Source organism: Vombatus ursinus, unplaced genomic scaffold, assembly GCF_900497805.2.
Source record: "Vombatus ursinus unplaced genomic scaffold, bare-nosed wombat genome assembly UNPS02014789.1, whole genome shotgun sequence".
NCBI lineage: Eukaryota > Metazoa > Chordata > Mammalia > Diprotodontia > Vombatidae > Vombatus > Vombatus ursinus.
In genome coordinates, this window is record NW_020954567.1 from 16,041,483 (window position 1) to 16,068,689 (window position 27,207).

General features: G+C 40.9%; 1 protein-coding gene across 1 annotated transcript in view; it reads right to left on the reverse strand.

Moving 5' to 3' along the window:
- ASTN1 (astrotactin 1) overlaps positions 1 to 27,207 on the reverse strand; it is a 278,216-nt gene that overhangs the window by 206,194 nt on the left and 44,815 nt on the right. Inside the window, exons 2-7 of the mRNA XM_027868478.1 lie at positions 24,107 to 24,500; positions 20,117 to 20,263; positions 18,124 to 18,231; positions 15,885 to 16,034; positions 13,850 to 14,017; positions 2,886 to 2,970 (exon numbers count right to left, since the gene is read on the reverse strand). Coding sequence (XP_027724279.1) covers positions 2,886 to 2,970; positions 13,850 to 14,017; positions 15,885 to 16,034; positions 18,124 to 18,231; positions 20,117 to 20,263; positions 24,107 to 24,500 — 1,052 coding nt within the window. The remainder of the gene's footprint in view (positions 1 to 2,885; positions 2,971 to 13,849; positions 14,018 to 15,884; positions 16,035 to 18,123; positions 18,232 to 20,116; positions 20,264 to 24,106; positions 24,501 to 27,207) is intronic.

Genomic DNA, 27,207 nt, shown 5'->3' on the forward strand with positions numbered 1-27,207 from the left:
GTTTTCCCTACCTGCAAGTGGGGATAACAATTATTTGTGCAGAGTTGTTATAAGGATTAACTGCAATTTAAAGCATTTTATAAACAATGGAGTCCTCTACGAATACCAGATATTGCTAATATCTTATAACTTCAGTCAATATGGAGAGTCAGCCTAGATGATTCTGGTCAAAGAAAAAAAAATCTGCTTTTTTTTTGAAAATGTCTCTTCTGTCTTCCTTAGCAACACAGTTTTAGGCCCAAATGATCTAGAAAATTGTTTCAACACCCTGCATTATATTATTTCTTCATCCTCAGCCATTATAAAGCTGAGAAACTCAGAAACAAGATAATCCACTTAATGGTGCAAATTGAAATGCTGGACCAGATGGAACCAAGGAAAAAAGAAAAAAAAAGGGAAGAAATTTTAAACAGCCTTAGTCTTTGTTCAATGTAGAGCAAACAGATCGCCAGTAGAGAATGGCTACCACCCAACTTGGTGTCTTTCCACCACTGCCCCTCCCCCAATCTTGAAGTAACAAGATTATTGAGGTGGCATTTACAGACTTCAACAGCCTTTTTCTAGAGGCTGTGAGATAGTGGCTAACGCTCTCCCCTGGGAGTCAGGAAGACTTCTTCAGACACTGCCTAGTTGGTTGACCCTCAGCAAGTCACAAACCTCTCTCTGTCTGTTTCCTCATCTGTGAAATGAGGATAATAGCCAAACCACAAAGTTGCTCTGAGGATCAATGAGGTAATGGACATAAAAAGCTTTATTCTAGCTTGTAAAGCACTACATAAATGTGTGTGATTTGTCTGTATTATTCAAGTGGGTTCACAGATAAAAGTGGAAATGCAGTGAAGCTAAAAACAGGTGGCCTAGCATAGTGGAAACAATACTGGATTTGGGGTTAGGAAGACCTTCTCAATTAGGCACCCACCATATGCCAGGCACTGTGCTAGGATCTAGGGATACAAAAAGAGGCAAAGCACAGGCCCTGCTTTCAAGGAGCTTATAGTCTAACGGGAGAGACAACATACAAACAAATATGTGTGTGTGTGTGTGTGTATTTGTTTGCATATTATCTCCCCCATATATATGTATATATATATATATATATATATAGCCTCCCCCATATATATGTGTGTGTGTGTGCATGTGTATTATATATATATACACACACACACGCACACGCACACACACACACACATACACACAAAGCTAGATATGGGATACATAGGAAATAATAAAAAGAGGGAAAACATTGGAATTTAGAGGGGTTAGAGAAGGCTTCCTATATAGAAGGAAGGATTTTAATTGGAACTTGAAAAGGTAGCTTAATTTCTCTAATTTCCTACTCTGTGAAATGGAATCAATAGCAGCCATCTGACAGGGTAATTCTATGGCTCAAGTGTGATAATGTAGGGAAAGCTTTGTAAACTGGAGAGTGCTATATAAATGTCAGCCACTGGCATTACTGAATTGGAGCAAGGCTTTACCTTAGCTGCATAGGCAAGGCCCATTCTACTTCCAGGTTAGAAAACATTCTGACCAAGGTCCCAGTTTTCTGCTTCCTAACTTTAGACCATCCTACTCTTAGTTCTCAACCATTACCGTCTCTGAAATATTCGCCCTCTTCAAGTAGCTGCATCCATCTGTCATGTCCCAACTTAGTCATCAGTTGGCCAACTTCTGAGAGTCAATTTCTTTTTCTTCCTTCATCATAAATCAATCCGTTGAGATTTTCAATCACTTTTATTGCTGTTCTCCAAACTCTTACCCATTTGTCTACATATTTATTGCTTTGAGGGGCCCTGAACTATATTCAATATTCTAGGTTTGGTCTCACTAGAATCCGATAGAGGGGGCCAATCTTTGACCTCAGGGCTATGATTCCATAGTCTTTACCATGGGAAATTACATCGGTTTTCTTTTACCTTCTTGTCAGGCAGCAAGCCCATAACTAATTTGCAGGCCAATCAATCACCTCGAGATGCCTTTGGGTTTGATTTCTTTCTAGGTGTCTCTGTTCCATTGATTGTTATGATTATTTAGCATGTATTGATTCACCCAACAATGTACCAGGCACTGTAGAAAACACAGACATCAAGATGGGAAAGTGGACTATAGTGAAAGCAAAATTGAAAAATATCTTTTAAAAGGAATAGAGACAGTAATGTAATTTCATCCCAAGCTTGTCTGAAGGGGAGAAACAGGACATACAGTGAAACTGAAAACAGGGATTTCTCTCTCTCTCTCTCTCTCTCTCTCTCTCTCTCTCTCTCTCTCTCTCTCACACACACACACACACACACACACACACACACACACACACACAGATACACACATTCATACACAGGCATGCACACACATACACACATACCCCAAATAACAATACCTCCTAACTCAACAGACATTACTTACTTCCCATGTCTTTTCAAATCACCCTTTGCTGACAACCCTAGTAAAAACAAGTTGCTACTCCTGTCATTCGCCAGGTGCCAATCACACCCATGGAGAGGCAAGCTGGAGTCTGCTCTGCCTTGTGTGCCTCCAACAAAATCACGGGCTAAAGTATGTCTGTGGAATCCTCAGAGTTGGTGATAGTGTGGAAAAGAGGAAGAAGGACAGCTTGGTTTTCAGATCCCAGCTGGAGTCTGCATGGCTGCGAGTCAGAGACATCATCTCTTGACTTGTAAATGGAGAAAAGTTGATATGAACGTCACCAAGACAGGATAAATATGGAAATGCACAGTGTCATTTTTTCTCATTTTACTGAGTTGCTGCTCAGAATATAACCAAGCTTTGGCTCAGTTCCTGGCTGTGCAGTTGTCTCATGTCATACCACATCTGAGGGTGTGGGGGGATGTCTTGGGATTTGGCCGGTTTGTGGTTGCTTCACTTACCCCTGGTTTGTGCCCCATTCGTTCCGAATACAGAGATGCTTATGTACTGGATCTTTCATGTATCCTTCATAGCAAAGGCATTCCCCTTAGAAGCAGAGTAGGGAGGAGGAAAGAGAAACATGAATGAGTTCATTAACACTCTGGCTTTGTGCAAATTAATACAAAATGGCCAGACTAAAGTCTGCCCCTAACAACAATATGAATGAGCCAGTGAATCCCATCACCACATCCCACTTCCCAGTGGACAGAAAAGTCACATTGTGAAAGGAAAGGAAAGCCACAGTGACTAAACTGTGCTTGCCCATCCCCCCTACTTTCAAGTAAAAGATAATAATTGCCAGCCTGCACCATAAATGCTTGATTTAAAGGCAACTGTCCATCCTTCTTTTCTTCTACCTCCAAGAAAGCCAATCTTAACTATAAAATGAAGTTTGGTAATTTTTGTGCACGTGGCAAGTGAGGCTGATCATCAATAGATCTGACTGTTCTTCTTCTCCAGTCTAAGCTTCAGTGTTATTACTTTATTTTCAGGACACTCACATATGAAATATGTGAGCCCTTTAAGTTCAGTGCAAACACCAGGCACTTTGTAACTGTCAGCATGGTAATGTCAGAATACTGATTTGGAAGACCCTTGCTTCCTTATGGTCAATTTCCATGGTACTCATCAGCACTGCCACTGGCACCGGGCCCACCCAAGTACATTTTTTTTGGCTAGGCAATGGAGTTAAGTGACTTGCCCAGGGCCACCCAGCTAGTAAGTGGCAAGTGTCTGAGGCCAGATTTGAACTCAGGCCTTCCTGACTCCAGGGCCAGTGCTCTATCCACTGCACCACCTAGCTACCCTCCAAGTACAATTTTTTAACCCTTTCATTTGTTGGTTAGGCAAACTAGAAGAGAAAGAAGGTACAAGGGAGTCAAGGACTTCCTGTTTATAAACATGCTTGTTCATCCAAAGGCATCATGTACCAGTTATATTTTTTTTGGAAAGACCCCCAAAAAAGAGAAAGAAGAGAGAATTTTACCAGATAGTAAGCTTCAAGAAATAAAGAACATGTCTCTAAATTGTATCTCTCCTAGTGCTCCTAGTATAGTTAGCTATACAAAGTAAGTGCTTAATACATGTTTGTTCAATTAATATTGAATTATAAAGATATGAATAAATATCAGTATGGGTTTGACGAGACAAGTTACCACTTAATCCATGGAGTGCTCACCTTTTCAAATATAGAAATCAAGACAAAAGAGGTAAGGTGGTCTCACAATATGGAAAGACAATGGCATCATACTTAGGGTTTCAATCTGGCTCATCCCTTTATGGAAGAACTGGCCCATAGGTTTTGATAGAATAGGGTTGGAAATTCATTCAAAAACCCCCATCATACATCCTCTGATCTGTGTTCTAAAGAAATATGCTCCTCACTTATGAAGAATCAACAAAGAATGTAAGATGGTTTTTTTGGAGCGTGTGACAAATTTTGGAAGAGACTTTAAGGGCATATAACATGTAGGACCAGAAAAGGTGGAGGTACATCTTCTTCTTTTTTTCGTGGGGGTGGGGTTAAGGATCATCCATGGGTGTAGAATATTGCTTATTTCTTTTCTTCCTCTTTTTCTTTAAGAAAAAGTCTTTATTATAGGGAAGGGTTCTCTAGAAGAAGGGAGGATAGAGAGGGAAATCAAGACAGTGCAAGAATAAAAGTTATTAATAAAAACCTATTAAGATAATAGAGGATGGAAATTCATGTACACTTTAAAATTAAAAAAAAATAAGCCCTTAATCAATGTGAACTAGTGGAAAGGCCAGGAACTGGCAGCCAGGAGGCCCAAGTTCAAATATTTACTACAACTCTAGCTTTGTTATCATGGCCAAAGTCAATTTACCTATCTAAGCCTCAGTTTTCCTATCGTAAAACAGATAATAATCTCAATGGGACCAGTTGCGTGTTTGTACATCTTGAAAAGTCCCTTTATCAGTATTTTACAAGAGCTTTCACATATATCATCACCATATCAGGTGTCTAGAATTCGCACTTTAGGGACAAGCTGCAAAGACAAAGAAGACGCAACTTCTCTCTCCAAACTGGTATTTCAAAGGCCAAGAAACAGAGAAGTATTTTAAAACCCTATCAGGATGAATGTTCACAAGAACAGAAATAATGAGAAAAGCTGACCTTGACAGAGCACTTAAGGTTTGCAGAGTCATTTACATTTCTTGTCTCGCTGGAGCCTCACGGCAAGCCCTCAAACGTAAGTTCCACACATAGAATTGTCCCCATTGTACAGAAGAGGGTTACACAGTCAGTAAATATTTAAAGTGAGATTTGAAACCAACTCTTTCTGATTCCACATGCAGTAACCTATTTGGGAATAGTTCAGCTCAACCTCTCAGGTGGGCCCCATCTCCATTCACAACTCAACATTGTTGGAAGAGGTTAGTAGGGTTGTTGGTGTTACCTACCAACACCATTCAAAACCAGTTTACCCAACTCCTACTTTTAAAGAAGTTGAGAGGAAAGGTTGTCATGGCAACCAACTGCTAAATCTTGACTTTGAGAGGGGCTTCGTGCATGCACAGGCTTTGATTGTTAGCTGTGAATTTTAAAGGCCCCACAAGGGTGTTGGATACCCTCCGAAACTCGAAGTGTTACAGTCTCTGCATCTGCTGTGACAGATGGTGGCGAGCACACGAAGCGCTGACTCTGTGGTGATGCGCACAGGAATCCAACGGAGAAACGTGTCACTGCTACAGAGAAGTACCCAAGCTAGGTAGAGTCTGAGCTGTGAGAGGCAGTCACAGGCAGTGGTATTGCCAGAGAGGAGGAGTCCATAAAGAGATGTACAGGCCAGGAACACAGGGCACTGATGCTTAACATCCTCAGGATCCTCACGACAAGTATTTCTGGGTACTTAGCCAACTGTACAACATCCTTAACGTTTTTTCCACAGTGGATGTGGAGGCAAAGAAACAAGCTTAATCTGGGTCTCCACACACTTAATTGTATGAACTCCCCATTGGATCAAATTTTGTTTGAAATAACCTTCTTCTTCATCAGCCAAATCCAGGGTAAGACAAATAGAACCTTGATTGATGACTATACTTTCAAGGGGCAATATGGCATAATAGATGGTGGACTGGACATGGAAGTAAAGAAGACCTGTGTTCAAATCCCATTTTAGATTCTATCAGCTGTGACTCCAGGCAAATCACTTAACCACTCTGTGCCTCATTTCCCTCAACAGTTATATCAGGAGTTTAAACTCAATGACCTGTTATATCCTTTCCAGCTCTAAATCTTTGATCCAAGCCAAGAATCCCCTGCATCCCATGGTCTTTTAATTGTTCATTTAAAATGTGTAAGAAAGCACCTCACCTCGAGAGGAAGTCTTCAAAAGAATGAAAGTAATTAGCCTATCTAGAGCTGAATGATGGAGCTAAGAAGCACAAGCTTGAATTGGCCTGGAAAACCATGTTCCTCCCCAAAAGGCTGCTCCTCTTGGACTGAGATTGGGTTGTTTTGGCCAGGCATTGTAGAGGATTCATGCATAAGCATTGCTAAGGCCTCCCAGCTGATCACATGGCAGATAAGGAACTTACAACATTTGTAGATTGTAGAACATTGAGTAGACTGAGGAAAAAAAGGCTATGATATTCTAACTAGAGATGCAATTTCCACCTGCTTTAAAAACCAAAATGGAAACCAAGGAAAAAGGGGACTCTGGAAAAGAAATAAGATTATCCTAGGTGAATGTTCTAAAATTAGTTTGGCCTTCAAATACTAAGTCCCTGTCACTGTTCAGCCAAGCTTTGTTAGAAATGGGTGCTAGGGTTATGAATCTGGGAGGCATTTAAATTTGCAACTGGGGAGGATGCTTTTGCAATGGGATAGAAATATGCTGTGAGCTTCAGGTCCTGAGAAACCCTGGTCCATTCAAATGAAAACAATTCATTTGCCTTCAAGAGCCACCCACAACATGCATTTGATCAAAACAGTTAGTATGATGGTGAGGCCCATTTAAAGGGAGTTGTATGCAAATTATCCACAGGTTTAGCATCTATTTAATTCCTTTCTCCTCCCATGAGGTCATGGAGAAGCTTTGAAATAGTACAAGATGTCAGCCTAAGAGACACAGACAGACAAAAAGACAAACAATGGACAGAGAAGATTCTGAAACAAAAATTGGACTTACAAATAACCCATATATACCTAAGAAGGGAGCTCAGTACAGACTTCTCCTCACTTCTCATTTGGCTACATGCATCTGGACTTCTTTGTTCATCTCTATCATGCCCCTGCAGCCCAGTTACCTTGCCCACTATCCCATTACATATTTTTAGCTTTTTTTGTCTGTCTTCTTGCTTTGTTTGATTATAAACTGCTTGAGGACAAGGACTGTTTTTCTTTCTTTTTCTTTGTATTTGTATTCTCAGTGCTTACCATAGTGCCTGGTACATAGTAGGTATTTAAAAATGTTTCTTAAAAATATTTATTGACTGACTGTGTCTACCATATGGCAATAGACCACTTTCAAGCTCTATCAACTCTATTTCAGTAGGAAATGAAAGTCCAGAAACTCTGTCCCTAATTCCTTATCTCCCCAATTCAGAACACACGTGGAGCGATTGATTTGAAGAGTTGTTTTATTTTTATCTTTATATTCTTAGACCCTTGCAAGGGGCACATAGTAGGCACCTAGTAAATATCGGTTGAATTAAGTGTCATTTCCGTTGTCAGTCTAATGCCAGAAATTCACTGCTGAAATGCTAGCAAGCAACATGGAAGGAAGTTAACATTGCATAGCTTCATCTATCAATTATTGTTGCTGTTCACTAGTTTTTCAGTTGCGTCTGCCTCTTTGTGACCCTATTTGGTGTTTTCTTGGCAAAGATACTGGCGTGGTTTGCCATTTCCTTCTTCAGCTCATTTTACACATGAGGAAACGGAGGCAAAAAGGGTTAAGCGACTTGCCCAGGGTCACATAGCTAGGAAGTGTCTGAGGCCAGATTTGCACTAAGGAAGATAAATTTTCCTGACTCTAGGTCCAGCACTCTGTGCACTATGGCACCACCTAGATGCCGCCATCAATCAATCAGCAAGCATTTATTAAGCACCTCTTGAATTGCAGCCACTGGGAATACACACATAGCTCCTGCCTTCAAGAAGCTTACATTCTGCTGTGAGTGACGGAACATGTTCAAAGATAAGTAAATGTAGGCTATAGATAACGCAAAAGCAAAGTGATGGGGATGGAGTACCAATGACTGAGGGAAATAACAGTGGTCTTTTGAAGGAGTTAGCACTACAGTTGAGCCTTGAAAGGAAGTAGGGGTGAGAAGCAAGAGTATCTGAGGTACAAAGGGTGGTCTCTGCAGAACCATGCAGTTGGAAGGTGGAAGGCCATGTACAAGGAATAGGAAGTAGGCCAGTTTGGCTGGAGCATGAGCGTGGGAGGAGCAGTAATGTAGCATAATCCTGGAAAACACAGCCATGTTGAGAAATAGTTAGAATGTAAAAAATAGTTTGTATTTTATCTTGAGGGCAATGGGGAACCACCAGTGAGGAGCCCTGCCTTGAGCAGGGAAGTGAGATGGTCAGACTTATGTTTTAGGAATATGAGTTTGGGACTCAAGCTGAGTAGGGAGGCCTTAAAAAATAGGGAGAGATAATGTATTTGTGATTTTACTGGTATAAGGAGCTCTTTGGTGGATCAACTTCCCCTACCGATGCAGGCTAGCATCTATTCTGCAACCTGTAGAGAGCTGTCTAGAGATATGAGAAGTTAAATGACTTGCCCAGGGTCACACAATCATTATATATCAGGGCAGAAGTTGAACCAAGATCTTTCTGGCACTTTTGGACAGACTGAGTTTGAGATACCTCTGGAGCAGAGAAATCCAACAGACAAAAATTTTAGATGTATTAAAATGATTATGTAAGTGGGAGCTTATAGTGTGATGTAGGAAAGATGATTCCTCATTCTCAGTCCCAGGTCTGCACCTGATTCTCTATATGACTTCAGTAAGTCATTTCATCTCTCTAGAACACTCAGTACTATCTAGCTGTAACATGGTGGAAGGACAAGCCTGCCCTTTACTTCCCTGTCTGGGAGTTCTTGGGAACTGGTGAGTAAATATTTGCTGGGTCTTGGGCTGCTCTAAGAAAGGAAAGATGCTGAAAGATCCCAGTCTCAGAGACTGCTCCTCTCCAGCATTAGGGCTGTTCATCCATTCTTAAGACACACTTCAGCTTGGCTGGGAAAGCACATGACCCACCACAATGGCATTTCCAAAGAGTGCTAGGAAGATTGCAAAAATAAGGTTGGACTGACTTGCAGCCAATTCCAACACTTGAAAAGTATGTGGGGATGGGATCTGTGATGGAATGTGGGAGGCGATAAGTTTCTTAGAGATGAGAGTGTGGGATAACTATATCATCTATCTTATGTGAGGAAAGTGGCACAGAGGGACTTTCATATATACATACATGTATATACATGTGTATGTGCATGTATATATGTACATGTGTGTATAATCTCCATAGTACCTCTCCCAGCTGTTATCATAGATAGTGATAATTGCCACTGCTATTGGGATTTGGGTCCTTATTTTTAGATTCCCTCTATGGCTTTCCAGTTGGAAATGCATTAGTTGCCAGGAGACTATGACGTCATTCGCAGGGGAGGGACTTCCCAAAGTCATATTCAACAAGCATTAGAAATTTTCCACCTGTTGAAAAAAAAAATGTGGGGATGTGAGGGGCTCTACTACAGGCTATCATGTGGAAACTGGCATGACCACACAGAAAGAGGAAGACTGTGCTACCTGGGTTTTAGAGTGAAGTGGAAAGACCAGATTAGGTGTCAGGAGGAGGATACAGAGTTGGTTCTATTACCTACCAGCTATATGACCTTGGGAAAGTCACAGTCTCTCTGAACCTAAGTTCTCTCATCTGTAAAATGAAAGGTTTAGCCTGGATGATGTCCATGACATCTTATAGCTTTAACAATCTATGGTTATCTCTTTCCTTCTAAGTGTTCCCAAGTGTTGGTTGATTTTTAATGGCCAGGTGGAATAGGATTTTAATTCCTCTAAGAGATGTCCTTTCAGAGGGGTCAGAGATAGATAACAGGTCAGCAGACAAACAGGATTGGGAATGTGGTGAGGAAGGACTCTACTTCTGGACTGTACTTTCCTCCAGGTTTCTAAGACTGAACATGCAAACTGACTTTTGGGCATGGTGAAAAACCCATCTGTTTAGTCTGGCATTTTCCTGAAGGCGTGGGAGAATCAGCAAGCTGAGTCCCACAAACGGAAGTTTTAAATGCTGTACTTTTTACTCCATATGGGGGCTAAAATTCTCTATAATGGGTTCATTAGAAATTGATTAAATATAAACATTTCCATCTTCATCTAATCCTAAGAGATATACTGATAAAAGTATATAGCTCCTCAGTGATCATATAGGCAGCTTAGTCACTTAGGTGGTCAGATAGCTAGAGCGTTGAACTCCAAGTCAGGAAAAAACTAAATCTGACTTCTGCCTCATACTAGTAATATGACCATGGGCAAGTCACTTAACTTTTAAATCCTCAATTCTCATCTGTTAAATGGGAATAACAATAATACTATATTACAAACTTGTGAGAATCAAGTAAGATTATATATAATATACATATACACACATATGTGTATATATGTATATACGGGTATATATATCACAACACACATATATGTATACACACACACACACACATACACACATATTTGCAAACCTTAAAGTGCTGGATAAATGTTAGTTTTGATGATGATGATGGTGACCATTTCCTACCCAAAGTATGAGCACCAAGTACAACATTGTCACCTCTCTATTCACAAAATTATACATACTTCACAGTGTCCAAAGATCTTTATTTTTCCTACATTCTGTTTCTAGGGAAGGCTCTCATAGGATCAAATTATGCTAGTACCATAAGTGACCTTAGAGCTAACTCACTCAACCAATCCCTGAAACAAAAATCCCCCCATATAATTTATCTCCACTGAAGGGATCCTACTATCAGCCATAGTTGCCCATTCTATATTTGGTAGTTCTAATCATTAGCAAGTTATTCCTTATATAGATTCAAAATCTACCCATCTGAAACTTATACCCACTGTACCTTGTTCTGCCCATTGGGGACAAGCACAAAAAATCTAATCTCTTTTATACATGATAGTCTTTTAAGTGTTTGAACATAAAGATCATGTTCCCCCTAAGTCTTTTCTTTTACAAGTAAAAAATCTTCAGTGGGCTTTAGCCAGTCCTCATATGGCATGAATTCAAAGGCCCTTCATCAACCTGTTAACTCTCCTCTGGACAAACTCCAACTTAGCCATGTTCTTCTTCAAATAAGATGCCCAAAACATACATGCATACACACATATGTATATGTATGTAGAGTGTTAGTATAGTAAAACTTTGCCAAAAGGTTTGCCAAAATTTAAATAAATTCTGATCTGCCAATCAAACAATATCCTCAAAAAGATAGCTGTGTAGTGTAATGAACAGAGTGCTGGACCGGAACTTAGGAAGTGTTTGAATCTGATCTCATTTATTAGGTGTGTGACCAAGGGCAATTCATTTAACCTCTTTGAGTGTCAGGCTCCTCATCTGTAAAATGAGAATAAGAATGGCACCTATCTTCCAGGGTTGCCATGAGGATAAAATGATATAATGTTTGTCAAATGCTTTACAAACTTTACAGTGGCATATAAATGTTAAGTATCATCATTATCATCAGCAGCAGCATCCAAAAAGGAAATGGGCTTATCCGGCATGATCTGTCCTTCATAAAATCATACTGGCTTTTAGTGGTAACTGCTTCCTTGTCTAGATATTCCTCAACAATCCATTAAAGATATGTTCTAGAACTTTGGAAGGAATCAAAGTCAAAAGAAAAGAAAGTTCAAAGAAAGGAAACATTAATGAGTCAGGTAGTGTTCTGACTTCTGATTGGGGGGGGGGTAGAACCAGGAGTTCCAATACCTCCATCTAAGCAGGAAGACCAACACAACCTTCTCATTTCTCATCTTACTATACTCATCTGGACTTCTTCTCTATCATGACACCACAGCCTAGTTACCTGGCCTGCCCTTCCACCCCACCTTTTCAGCTTTCTTTTGTGTCCTCTTCTCCCATTAGATTGTAAGCTACGTGAGGGCAGGGACTGTCTTTCTTTTTTGGTATCTGTATCCTCAAGGCTTACCATACTGCCTGGTGCATAGTAGGTACTTAATAAACGTTTGTTAATAAATGTTGCTTGACTGACTGACTGTCTCCCACAAGTCAGCAGGCTGCTTTCAAACTGTATTAATTGTACTTCAATAAAAGCTTACTATTTAGTAAGTCATTATTTCAGTGTCCTAGCTGGGCAATCAGTCAACTGATTAGCATTAATTAAGCACTTGCTATGTGCTAAGTACTCTGCAAAGCACTATCAATCCAAAGAGGGGGGGGGATGTCCCAAGTCTCAAGCAACTTAATCTAGTGGGAAAAACATATTAAAAAACAAACACAAAACAAAAAAAAAAACTACGTACAAACTAGATATAGTTAGGAAAAATTCAGGGAGTCTCCGAAGGAAAACACTAAGATTTAGGAGGTCTGAGACAGTTTTCTCAAAGAAGGTGGAATTTTAGTTGAGATTTGAAGGAAGCTAAAGAAGCTAGGGGGTGGAGAGGAAGAGGGCAAGAATTTGAGGCATGAGGGATAGCTAGAGAAAATGGATGGAAGTGAGCAGAGGAATATTATGTGCAAGGAATAGCAAGAAGGCCAATGTTACTGTTTGGAAAAGTACATGGAGAGGACTATTAGGATTATAGATGCAGAGATTGAAGGGACTCTAGAGGCCATCTAGCCCAATGACTTCATTTTGAATATGAGAACTGAAGCCCAGAGGTTGTGACTTGCACAAGGTCACACAAGTAGTCATGTAAAGGAAGTTAAGGCAATTGCACTAGACCGAGCTAATCCAAGTCAACTTCTCTGCTCTTATAGCCTCAGTTCATAACCTATTAGATCTAGAAATGGGTTGTGCTCCCAAACACAGATGCAGTTGGCAGACTTCATTCTCTTTTCTTTTGTGAAAATTGAAATAATATTTACTCTTCTCCAATCCTGAAGCTCCCCTGCCATTCAAATCCACGTGAGCAAATGGGGGAAAAATGAGAAGCAGTATGGTATACTGGATATGGTGCTGGGTTTGAAGCCAGAGGACAATGGTTCAAATCTTAACCTTGCCACAATTCTCTCAGTGTAACTATAGACAGGTCACTCAACCATTCCAGGCCTCAGTACCACCTCTGTAAAATGAAAGGGTTGAACTAAAGGACCTCTAAGCCCCCTTTCAGCCCTAAATCTATGATCCTGTGTTCCTGGGACAATGGACACACAGAGATATTTAACTCTACTTTTACCCCTAGAGAAAACAACACAAAATCTTCCTGGCTGGGGCCACCCTATGCTACTTAACCCGTGGGTTCTAGAAATCTTACCTTATCAAGACTAAAGAGAGTAATGTTTCTTTATAGAGAAAGGAACTGGGAATTCTGCCCAAGTGACCTATGTAACTCCAAATATCTAGGGTCTTTCACATTCAGGAATCACTAAATAGAGTTGAATTGGTGATCTTTTTGAAAGCTGACTGGCTTTACGATGACCTGGGAAAACTGGATGCCAAATGTGGTTGGTGACATGAACACCTGGCCTAGGGCTAGAAACATTATCTTTTACCAAGTCTGTGGCCAGGTTATGATTCTAAATGTTAAGCCAACTTGTTCAGTGACTCAGTTCCCTGATGACAATTTGTATATTCAATGGTCCCCCGGGAACTACAGGAGATGAAGGAGTAATGGCCCAAGCATGAGTGATTATAAGAGGCATGACATCTCTGACAGTTACCCGCTGCCCGGTGCTCCTGCCTACCAGTTTCTGGGTCGCATTGATGTTCACAGGGATCCAGGAGCCTCCGGGCACAAAGATCCATGGCCCAGGGCCCACTGGAGTTCTGCTGGGAGAAGAGTACCACTTGGGCAGGATTTAGCCAATCACTGGCATCCAGTTGGCTGCCTTCCAGTAAGATAAAGCGGCTCCCTGTAAAGAAGAAGGGAACAAAACAAAGACAAAAAAAGCATTGAAGATGCAGTAACTTTAACCTGAGACTACCCATTGACCTTTACACAACTCCTAAGTCTGAAACCAAGTGACGACCGGGAGCCAGGCTGAAGCTTTACCTCAGCTCACATTGTGTGTCCGGGGTGGGGGGGGGGAGGGCATTTAGGTATTTTATGACATGATAACCAACAGTCTGCTTCCACTGTACTTCCTGTGGGAGCAAAACTAAATGTGGGTTTTGAGTAATTATGCTAGAGATAAGCAAAGGGAACAACTGGGTTGAAGATAAGATAAAAAAGACGCGTTAGCTTATGGTGCCTTGGCAGAAGATTTTGAAGAATCAGTTTAGTCTCTTTAAGAAGGCATCATAATGCAATAGAAAGAGTCGTGGACTTAAGAGTTGCAAAAAGACACAGGTTGAGTTCTGGCTCTGCCGTTTCTAGCTGTCTGACCAACGGGCCTCAGCTTCCTAATATGTAAAAATGAGGAGTTTGTACTCCATGGTTTCTAAGGTCCATTCCATCTGTAAATGGATCTCATGAACAGAATGACTTACTATGGAGCTATGGAACCCTCAAAAAAGAGATACAAGTATTTCATCAGTGGCAGCTCCTTTGGAAGTGACCGTGGAGCCTGGGGGTAGCCAGAGGGAAAAAGTCCATGCTGATAATCATTATTGGCCATGGATACTGCAATTGCTCATTGACAGTCTAAGCTCGCCTGAAGCTCCCCATTTCTCTTCTTTCCCCCATTTTTTTTCCTTGGAGGCAATCAGAGTTAAATGACTTGCCCAGGGTTATACAGTTACTAAATGTCTCAGGCTGGATTTGAACAGGTCCTCCTGACTCCAGGGCTGGTGTGCTACCCACTGCTCCACCTAGCTGCCCCGAGGCTCCCAACTAAAAAAAAAGAAATCAGAGAGATATTTTTGGCATTGAAAAATTAAGATACTCTCAGGTATAGACATCTCTCTCACTGAAAGGTGATTCCCTTTTGGGGAAATATTAACTTTATTTCAATGACAGCATACCACTGAGTAAGTCATAGTTTAATGCACTTGGATCATAGATTTCAAGTAAGAAGGGACCTGTACCTTAGAGACCAGCTAGCCCAATGAAGTCATTTTACAGAAATGGACACTAAGAGCCAGTGGTTAAGTGACTTGTCCAAAGTCACAAGGTAGTAATGGGCAGTAAGTTTATGCAACTGCACTAAGGAGAACTAAGCCTAGTTTCCACAAATCAACTGCTCTCCTCTTTAGCATGAACATACTATATCATTAGGCCTAAAACAAATTGTTCTTCAAAAAATATATGTTCATAAGAACCAAATAAAAAGGAGAAACACAATTATTGATTTAGTTTCTTTTAGATTTATTTGGTTTCCTCTTTTAGATTTTGCCTGGTTTCTTTTAGACTAATTGCCTGACTTTCTTCAATCTATTTTGATTCTCTTAAGCCTCTATACCTTTGGGTATATAGTTATTAATATGCCAACATATTAAAAACATGTGATTTCATCCGTGTAAAAACTGCTGGTTTGGGAAGTACTTCCACTAATGTTGGTTGCATCTCATCTTTAACTGACGGTCTTAGAAATCTGCCCAAAGTTCAGATGAGTTTAGTCATTTGCTCATGGTCAAATAGCTATTAAGTGTGAGAGGTGCAATTTGAACCCAGATCTTCCTAACTGCAAATCCAGGACTCGATTCCTTATTCCACATTGCCTCTTAAAGTCATTAATTACAGAATGTAATTTTTATGATTTCTGTCCCTCCCCTTGGTTATGTCTAGAAATCAGGTTGTGAGGAAGGGAGTAGGCCTCATGCATGGCACGATGGGCTCACCATCTGCGATCAGGTGCTCAGGGACATGCAGGGTGATTTTGACAATGAGTGGACAGCTCATGTGGGACGAGCAGACGAGGCCAATCACACAGCTGGTGATGCTGATGAGCGTCAGCGTAGTCTTGTTCACAGGACTTCTTGGAGAGCCCACTGCAAACCAGACAAAAGAAAGGCAACAAATGGTAAAGAGCCCAGGGAGCCTGATCCTAACTTGTGGATTCTCCTCTTTTTTTTTTTTCTCCTCCCCAGCCCATGATGCCCATAAAAGGCCAGCACCCAGGGCACTTAGCCCACTGCAACAGGGGCCATCCCTTCTGGAAGGCACTTCTATTTCCCTCACCCTGTATGACCTCTCCATTCTCAGTAGGAAGGAAGTGGCAATGTGGAAAGCTTGGAGTTAACATATATAACCTCATCTCCTGGTACTGCCCCTGGGCTGGGGTCCACCATTATGTCCTTTGAGGAGGTAAGGCACCAAAAGATCCAGGAAGGAAGAATTCTCTTCATTGAACCAGCCTGCTGGCCCCAAGCTCTTTTGCTCCAAAATTTAAGCTAAGTGGTGAACTCTGCCCAACTGATCTGGCACAGGGGCAAGGCCAAGTTGGGAGGGGGTAGGAATAGCTCGATCCTAGTAGATGGTGGAAAAGCTAAAAATAGAGAAAGGCAACATACAGACTTGATAGGCCCAGCTGCCCAGGATCGGAAATGACAAAGCGAGGATATTTACCAGAAAGGGGTAAGGGTCGATCTAAGGCTCAAGTAAATAATTTTTTAGTAAGCACAGATATCCCTTATTTGAATATGTAACTGAAATTCGCATGTGTATCCAATGTCCTCAAAAGGAAACAAGTTTCTATTTATTTGCATATATATATTATATAATATTTAATTTTAACATATAACATATGTACATATATGTACATTCAAAATCAGAGATTTTTTTAATTTCCATTTTAATGGTCCCTAACATTATGGTATACCCGTTGACCTATAATGTCTCATAGAATTATTAAAACCAACAACCAATTTTATTTACTAAGACAGACATATTTAAAAGGAGTCTTTCATCTCATTTCTTCATGATTTCTCCTTATGAATTTCCTTACATAAGGTTTCAACAACAGCTATACAGTTAAGGAGAACACTTGATTCCCAATCAGGGAATGAGGTTTACATGTGATATATAGAGAGAGCTATATATCTATATCTATTTATACATACACATATGCATATATGTATATATTTGTGTAAATATTTATTCAATAAAGCTATTTAATACACACTATTAAAATAAACTACACATGCTGCATATACTACCATCCATTTACATACTTTAAAAGCACTACATGTTAGATAGGCATTTGTAGGTGTATAACAGAGCATAAACTTTTTTTTCCCTTTGTGTTTGATCATAAAATAATCTTTCTACTTCCAGAAGGACAGACACAGGCTCATCTCATCAAGAAACACTTTCAATTAAGTTGAGATTTCTTGTGCACTCTTCTCTAGGAGAAATGACCTTCTGACTTCATTTCTAGGTTTGCTGTCTTTTCCCCCTGAAGAGGAAAACTTTATTATGGTTTCGTAAGACTCTTCCCTACAGAATGTGACTTTGACACGTGGCTGTGCCTCAATTCCAGACACCTAGGAGAATGTGGATTGAAGATGTTCTATTTCTGATCATTCTATTCAAATGCCCCTCTGGGAAAGAGACTAGAGCAGAGGATGCCTATATGATAAGACACTTGAGTGACAAACAGAGCTACAATGAGCAGTTTTGGAAGTAAGAGCACACAAAATTTTAGCGATGGGAGAAGACTCTGTGGCACCATCCTACAAGAATAAGGATGACTCAACATAATTTAATGGTGGAGAAACAAAAACCTCAGCCACCCAAGGCTCTTGTTGTGAAGACTGCCATATGGGAAGCATAGAAACAGATAGATAAGTTGCTGTCATAAAATCTGTTCCCTCTAAATTTCAGTGCCCTGGAATAAAGCCCTAATTACACCACCCTAGTTACAACTGTAGACATGAGGTTGTCTAAATAATAATAATCGGCGCCATATACCTCGGCTAGGGCTGCACTCCTATATGAAGTTCACATCTTGGGATAGACACAAACCCCAAGAGATACGCACATGAAATATCTCATCTAGCACTCCTCTCCAGAGTGCACAATCTACAATCCTCCTTTGTGCTGCCCACTGCTTTGTCACCCCAGGGAGACCTCTAATACCTCTGCTTCGCCTCCTGCTGCGGGAAGGATCTGTGTAAAAAGTCAGTTGGGGGTCATTATCGGCTTCTGTGCCTGAATCTCCTTCAGGGTTCAAGAAGGCAGATCCAGCTGTAATGAAAAGAAATAGATCAAGGAAAGCAGCAGTAGCCCAAGAAACAACACCCCCCCCCCAGTCTAAAATTCCATCAAGCTTTGTCTAGCTTTCCTTTCCCAACTCACTCTGAATAACTATGGGTTCAGCCAGGGGTGATGTGAAAGGAATGTGCTGGTAAATGTTTAATACCCAGCTTTCCACAGGGAAAAAAAAAACCTGTGTTTGTGTGTATTTCATATCTATGTATCTACATCTATATTCCGTGTGTGTGTGTGTGTGTGTGTGTGTGTGTGTACAAATACACACACAGGAGACACATTTAACTCACTTTATGAGCATTTTCTCCATCACTTTCTTAAGGTTAGAGAATCAATGAAAATCAAACCATGGTTTGGAGCATTCGCTGATTCCCAGGGTGTGGTCACACTGAAAAATTAACAATTGGCTCTCAGAAACCTATACAAAATGGCTCCAGGACACCCCTGCTTGGTAATGTATAAACCTGTATGAATATTACAGAATGTTGGATATACCACACATCCCTCACTGTCTTAAGGAAACAAAAACAAGGGCTCAGGACCTGAGTTCTAAATCCACTCTAGGAGAGGTGATGAGAGAATTTCAACTCCATTCAATTCAACAAACATTTATCATAGGCCTACTATATGCCAGGTCCTATGTTAGGCTTTGCGGTTTATAGAAATAGTATAAAAGTATACACAAAATAAATGAAAAGTAATGGGAAGATGAAGCTCTAGATAACATCTGTTTGAAAAGAATGGGGGGACAGGAAAGGCTGTTAGCATCACAATGACTCTCTGACTGTCATTTAGACAGGAAGACTTTGGCAGTGCCCACTTAACGCCACACCATGAAGTCATCTCAGTGGGAGGGAAACCTTATGAACTAAACCATATATTTTTTGGCTAGGCAATTGAGGTTAAGTGACTTGCCCAGAGTCACACAGCAAGTAAGTGTTATGTGTCTGAGAAGTGATCAAGTATTTGAGGCCAGATTTGAACTCAGGTCCTCCTAACTCCAGAGCCAGTGCTCTATCCACTGTGCCACCTAGCTGCCCCTAAACCCCTCTAAACCACTTTTTTTTAACTGCATAGATGGCAGCTAAATTGTCTTCTAATTATACTGTCATCCCCCTAGCTCCAGAGTTGGAAGGAACCTTAGAGAACATCTAATTCTACACGCCTCATTTTTATACATGAAGAAATTAAGTTCCAGACATATGAAGTGATTTCCCTAGGTCACACAGGGTGCAAGGAATAAAGCCAGAATTTGAATCCATATCCTTCAGCTCCAAATCCAGTATTCTTTCTGCATCACCATATGGCTGTCATCATTTTGATATAGTCTAATCATAATAGCTATGAGGATAGGGATTCCTAACATATAGCAGGGACCCCCAAAGTTTACCCTATCCATCTCTCTGTCTAGGCCATCAATAAGGACCTCAAACGAAAACATATCTAAACAAAGTGGAAGAGAAGACTCTCCTATAAAATGATGAAGTGGAAAGAGGTCTGGATTTAGAATCTGTAGACTAGGGCTCAAATCCTGACTCTATTTTTTTTAGCTATATGTCTTTAGGTAAGTCACGACATTGAGGACTTTCAGTTTCCTTATCTATAAACTGGAGATAGTGATGCCCCTATAAACTACTCTGCCTCACAGTCTTATTGCGAGAAAAAAAAATTGGCAAACCTTAAAGCATTATGCAAATGTGAGTTATTCTCTATATTGATACAAGAAAATTAGGTTTTAGTGGGTATATGATAAGATAGCCTCCTCTCCTTCCAGTATTACCTTGAAGCTCACAAATCTTCCCCCACGCTGCCAGCAGATCTACAAACACGCAGACTCATCTCTGGGGGCCCCCCCACCTACCTCGAGCTTTGTTATTGATCCGTTTCCTCTGATTGCTGGAGGTGTGGGACAGTAGGGTCGCCTGCTGGTGGTTGGCATCCACAGGACTGGTAGCAATGATGTTGTCTTTGTATTTGTTCATCAGGGACAGCTTGGCATTGTCGCTTCCTGAGCAAGGAGAATCAAAGGCATCGACTTTCATGGGAAAGACCAAAAAAGCGTAAGAGAACAAAGAAATTCACATGTACAGAGCAGTAAGTTTCAGATATTGTTTAAGTACAAAACATTTAGATAGAACAGATGCTGACTTCGATGCTACGTGGTTTCAATAGTGATGGGATGCTCTCACACATGCAGATAGCAATCCTAGTAGAAATCTTCTTGAGCTGTTGTGACCAAAAGAGCTCATCCCTTCGTGGCCCATGTTCTGGTGATAGAGACTTACCAGGCAGCAATGGGGAAAGGGATAGAACATTGAACTTGGAGTTAGAAGCTCTGAGTTTGAGTTCAACCTCAGACTCTTAATGTTTGTATGACTCTGGGCAAATCACGTCACTTTTCTTGACCTCAGTTTCTTCATCTGTAAGATGAGGTTGAACTCAATGACTTTTAAGGTGCCTTTCAGATCTAAATCTATAATTCTATGATCCTCTCCAAACCTAGCTGGTCCTAGAATACTCCTTGGACAGAAAGCAAACATTTATTAAGCACTTTCCCCACCCACACCCAACCTGACCCCAGTGAGGAAGGAATTTTGCTAGATGCTAGAGTTACAGAGACCAAAAATTAAAGTCACTGCCCTCAAGGAGCTTACATTCATATAGGGGATGTATGCATATAAGTGTGTGTGTGTGTGTGTGTGTGTGTGTGTGTGTGTGTGATTGGTAGTGGAGATACATAAGTAGCTAAGGGGAATTAAGAATTAAGAAAGGCTTCATGTAGAAGGTGATACTTAAGTTGAGTTTTGAAGGAACTAATGAATTTCAAAGAAGGGAAGGGATATGAGGAGGAATTACATTCCAAGTTTAGAGGATGGCTTGTGAAAAGACCTTAAGACCAGAAATGGAATGTCATGTGTGAAGAACAGTAAAAAGACCAGTTTGAGAGGGATCATAGAGTACAGAAGGAAAGTAATACGTAATGAGACTAGAAAGGTTAGTTAAAGACAGGTTGTAAATGACTCTGAACTCAAAATGGAGGAGTTCATATTTGATCGCAGAAGTAAAAGGAAGACAACAGGGTTCATTAGATAGGGACAGCTGGGAAAATGACCAGACGTGAGCTTTGGGAAAATTACTTTGGTAACTAACAGAAGATGGACTTAAACCAAGGAAACTAATAAGGAGGCCACTGTAAAAGTCCAGGAAATAGGTAATGAAGGCTTGAAGTATGGAGAGTGGAGAGAAGAGGATGAATGTGAGAGACATTTTATGACTAGAAATGATGAGATTTGGCAACATTGAATATGTGGGATGAGGGAGAATGAAGAGTTGAGGATAATACAGAGGTTGAAAACCTCTAAGACTAGAAGAATGGCTGTACCCTCCCAACATAGAGGTGGGCTTAGGGGAAAGGGTAATGAGTTATGCCTTGGACATTTGAAAGGGATACTGAATGTTCAGCTTGAAATGTGCCACAGGCAATTGGTGATTAGGGATTGGAGCTTAGGGTACAGAATAGGACTTGATGGATAGATTTGGATATTACCTCCTTAGTGATAGAGGTCATCAAGTGAAATGTAAAGACCATTTTTGTATGTGTGCTTGAAGGTCATCTAGTTTCTTTGGCCTTTGGAGAGCTTCTATTCCCTCAGAGCAGATTTCAGGTCTGACATATTGGGTCATCAGAATAGGACTTGGGGAGTGGGGTGCTATAAAGAATGGAAGGTGAAGCCTTTAAGGTGGGATAATCAAGATGAAAAGGTGCTGCTGGATAGTTGGATATAGTGGAAAGGATCTGGGAAAGGTATAGCATCAAAGGACCTGGGTTTGTACCCTGGCTTAGCTATTTATTACTGGTGTGATCTTGGAAGAATCCCTTAACATCTCCAGACTCAGTTTCCTCATCTTTAAATTGTACTACATACTCTTCAAAATGCTATAATCTTGTAAGACCAAAAATTGCTTTCAATTCAGTGTGGCATAATGAATAGAGCATTGGACATAGCATCTTAAAAGATCTGTGTTTGAATTCATCTCACTCACTAGCTGTTTGACTTAAAACAAGTCATTTAGCTTCCCTAAACCTTAGTTTTCTCATATGTAATATGGGCATGAAATATCACTTGTCTCACAGTGATTTGCAATCCTTAAAGTGCTCTGTGAGTTATTATCATTGTTAACATTAAACATCAATCCCACGCTCAGCACTGTAGCAGGCACTCGAATACAGAAGATGTATGAGACTTCCTCTCTACCTTCATTGAGTTTTTTAAGATTAAAATCTCACTGGGGAAAGACTTATACACATAAAACAATAAGGAAATACAGCAGACAATATGTAAAGTGAAAAGCTTTCAACTGTTTCCCTAACAGAAAATCTGGACCATCCCTTGGGGCTTATCGTCCTAGGAATTGACCTGCAGGGAATTTGTTTCAGGAGGTGCGTAAGAGCTATGGAGAAAAGAAAATAAAGTGGAGGAAGGGAAGGAAGAAGTGGGATCTGTTCCTCCTGAATTCTCCAACCATTTGAGTTCTTTGAGCCTCATCATACCCCAAACACATCATTTCTAAGCTTCAGCTATCTAGTAGTTCCATAGAAGAGAAATGTTGACATGTATCAAGCTGATACCTTTAACTCATTATCTTTCCTATGCAGAAACAATGTCCTTTGGGTCACAGATAAAGGAAAAGAAGCTGTGGTAATTTGTATAAAACAGAAGCCCAGAGTTGGAAGGAACCTCAGAGATCACTGAGTCAAACCTGAACCTTATCAGAAATCCCGCCTACCTCGTATTCAGCAAGAGGTCAGCTAACTTCTGCTGGAAGATTTCTGATGATGGAGAGCTCATCTCTTTCTGAGGCAACTTAATCCGCTTTCAGAGAACTCTGCCAGGATTTTTTCCTGATTTTCTGACATAAAGTCTTAGAGATTGCGAGTAATAATTTGACAGAAAGTGTTATTCAAATTCAAATTCAACAAACAAATTCAATTCAACAACTATTTATTAGATGTCTAATATGAACAAGGTGCTAGGGATGCAAAGCTGAAAAACGACACAGTCCCTGCCCACAAAGGACTTATAATCTAATGAGGCAGAAATGACAAGTATACAAGTAAATATGATACAAAGGATAACACAAGGTGGGAAAAGGAAAAACAACGCTATAAGTTCAATAAACGTTTATTAAGTTTATACTCTGTAACACATTGTACTCAATGTTGGGGTTACAAAGATCAAAAATGAAACAGTCCCTGCCCACAAGAGCACGGTAATCTAATAGGGAGATGAGACATATCACAGACGCTTTTAATACAAGGTAGAAGGAGATAAGTGCAAAGCAGAAATCCAGTAGGAATACCTGAGCGATTTGAGGACATCTGGGGACAAGAAGAAAAAAGACTTCCCAGAGAAGGGGCTACCCACGTTAGATCTTAAAGAGTCATTTTCATTTAGGAAGGATAATGAAGTTGTGTTCATTCTATATGCCCATATCAATACATATACATAATGGATTTTTCTGCCTCTTTTATTTCTTAGGCCAGATGTATGACCCAGTTGAAAAGGTATGAAGGCACTCTTGTCTTTAATGTTGATGAGCCTCAAATTCCAGCTTGGATTGAAAAGAAAAAGGGATTCTCTCTAGGGTTTCTTGTACAGATTTTTGATCCAGGAACAATTCTCAACATCATTGCAAATGACTTCCTCTGTTTCCCCACAGGCAACTAGACCATTTATGGAAATCACTGCCTGAACCTGGGAAATGTCCACCCTCCCCCAGCTCCACTAGGCCAAAGCTAAAGAACCTCATGGAGCCCCAGAGAGACCAAGAACCATTTGCTCCTTCTCACCTGGTGTGAGGTCCATCCCAGACTTCTCATTGCAGCCCTGGAGTGAGTCCAGAGTCCGGGTCACCTGACTAGCAAAGTCTTCCCCTCCATTCATGCACTCCCGCTGCAGGTGATGCCTCAGATCTGTGATGTCATACTCATAGCCATCCAGGATGGGGGTCTCTCGAATGCTCAAGGTGCCACTTGAATTGTGGCCCTGCACCCGTGCGTTCCTCAGGCTTTCACGACCATGGCCACCAATCAGAACTGAAGGGATGTAGTGGATCTCATTAGCTGCCTCCGCACTCGCACTCTTCTGTGGCTGAGGCACACGTCGCCGCTTACACCAGCGTCGACGGGTATAGAGGATCATTACTAGACACAGGATGGACAGCAGCAGAGCAATCATGCCCCCCTGGGGAAAGAAGAAAACAGACAGCTAGGAGATGCAAGGCTAAAGGAGGGCTCACAGTCTGGCCATCCCAAAGAGAATTCATTCAAAAAATCTCAATGCTTCAACTACCAAAACTCAACATTCGCTCATTCACTTTTTTCAGTAAGCATATATTCAGTGCCTGCTGCATGCATAGCTCAACAGCAAGAAACAAATTGCTATAATCAGTGCTTGAAGTGAAAGAAAAGGAAGGTGGATGGCTTGTGGATCATTCTACCATGAAGTATCTTAGATCTTAGGTCAAGCACAATCTTTCTATTTTCCAGATGTGGAAACAGATTCATGGAGGTTAAGTGGTTTCATGAGTGTTACATAGCTAATGTATGTCTGAAGCAGGATTAGAATCTAGGTTTAAACATACTTCAAAAGTTGTAGGATAGGGGCAGCTAGGTAGCACAGTGGATAGAGCTCCAGATTTGGAGTCAGGAGGACCTGAGTTCAAATCCGGCCTCAGACACTTGACGCTTACTAGCTGTGTGACCCTGGGCAAGTCACTTAACCCCAAGTGCCTCAGCAAAAAAAAAAAGTGGTAGGATGATTTTTTTTAATTTCTTTTGGAAAAGAAATAAACAGCATGGGATCATAGATTTAGAGCTAGAGGGATTTTGGGGTCATTGAATCAAAACACCTCATCTTACAAATGAGGAAACTGAGGATCAGAGACTCATCTAGGGTCATGCAGCTCATGTGTCCGAGGTAAAATTCAAACTCAGGTCTTCCTAATGCCAGGTCCAATACTTAATGCATTATGGCACCGAGCTTTTTCTTGTCTCCTCCAGTTCTTCCCTACCAATTCCTATCTTTCACCCTATTATTGCTTACAGCAATTTCATCTAGTTGCTAACATCAGACAAGGATGACAACTGGCAGAATCAGTGCGCCCAGCTAAGCACAGTGTGGCTCCAGAGACAAAGGATCCTGGTTCAAATCCCATCTGAAATGCTTATTACTCGTGATACCCTAGGCAAGTCAGTTTACTCATCTGTAACATAAAGGCTAGGGCTATATAGGGTCTTTGAAGTCCACTCAATCTTTAGATTCTATAACCTACAATTGGAGAATCTTGGAACCCCAAAATGGGGAGAGATGGGATGGTTCAACGCTTTTTTCTGGTAAATTGTAGCTTTCCAGGACAACCTCTTCTCAATCACACGGTGGAAGCTATGACCCCGGCCTTTTATTTCCCTATCTTTGACAGAGGCTAGAGCTCTTTCATTCTGGTCCTCCTCTTCCTCAGAGGCCAACGTCTCTGTGGCTAGCTAAAAATCAACACCACTGTCGTCTGTCAATGCAAGGATGTGGCATCATGGGATGGCTGAACTGTCACCTCTGACATCCATCCACAGAAAGTTTTGGAGGAATGGCCTTGTAAGCCCATTACAGCGGAGGTAGGCAGGCATAAATCTTACCTTCTGCACTCTGTATTGCCTTCCTTTATTTTGGTCAATATCTCTCCCAGCCTGCTTCATTAGGCTAGGATGGGCCACAAGGTTTAGTTCTTGACCTTGGACTTCAATCAATGCCAACACATCATACAGACTGTAGATGAAAAACCCTATTAATTCTCAGTGAGTCCACCCACTGAGAGCCAGGAGATTATTCCCTTGAAATGCATTAAAGGGGTCTTTTTCCAGTTTCATAATAATTATGCCTTGGATTTACAAAGCTCTTCTCCCCTCCCCCCTCAAGTCATCCCATTTATCTCCCCTTGCAATATCAGTGTGCAGCAAAGGAGGACAAAGTTCAGTTTCACACCCGTTTTAGAATAAGGGCACAAAAGACAGGAAGGAACTGAATCAGACCCCGAGTGACAGGTCACATTAGGTGGTTTGTCAGTCACGGACACAGGGCTAGTACCCAGCTCCATCCCCTTAAATTCTGTCTCAATGTCATTCCCACTCAACTAGACTTTGAAGAATTTTCAACAGGCCTTGAGCTGTGGGATTTCTACTACTGAGCTTTGACTCTTGGAGACTTCCTTAAGGAATAGTTTTCTTGGTGAATTTCATTTAAGTCCCACTAAGTTCCCTACTTTTTCTCAATTTACAATTGCAATAGGAGGTCTTTAGGTTACACAGAAGGAAAAATGGCTTGGCCATGAGAGGTTTTGGACATTGGAATAAGCTAGTGAGAGAGGTGGGCCATCTTCACTAAAGAGCCATAGAAATACCACAAACTCCCATCTGTTGGGAGTGTATTATATTATCATATTTATTTTTATACCTTCCTTTTTAAAGTATAAGCTTCTTGAGGGCAGGCATAGTGTCATCTTCCATCATTTTAACTTTGTCAATCACTCAACAAGGATTTATTAAGTAACCACTATATGTCAGGCACGGCTATGCACTGGCATTTCAAAGACAAAAAAAGAATTGATTCCTATCCTCAAGGGATTTTACTTACTTCCTAGCCTCAGCAACTAGCACAGCATGTCTTGAATAGTTGGCATTTAATGGGGTCACAGGATCATAGATGAGGAAGTCACATAATCCAACATTCTTGTTTTACAGATAAAGAAACTGAGGCCCAGAGCAGTCAAATGATTTACCCAATGACACAAAAGTAATTAAGTGACAGAGCAAAACTTTAAATCCAACTCCTCTCATCTCACTGTACTGCAATGGGGTGGGGGAAGGGTAGCTAGGTGGCACAGCTGTAGAGCACAGCG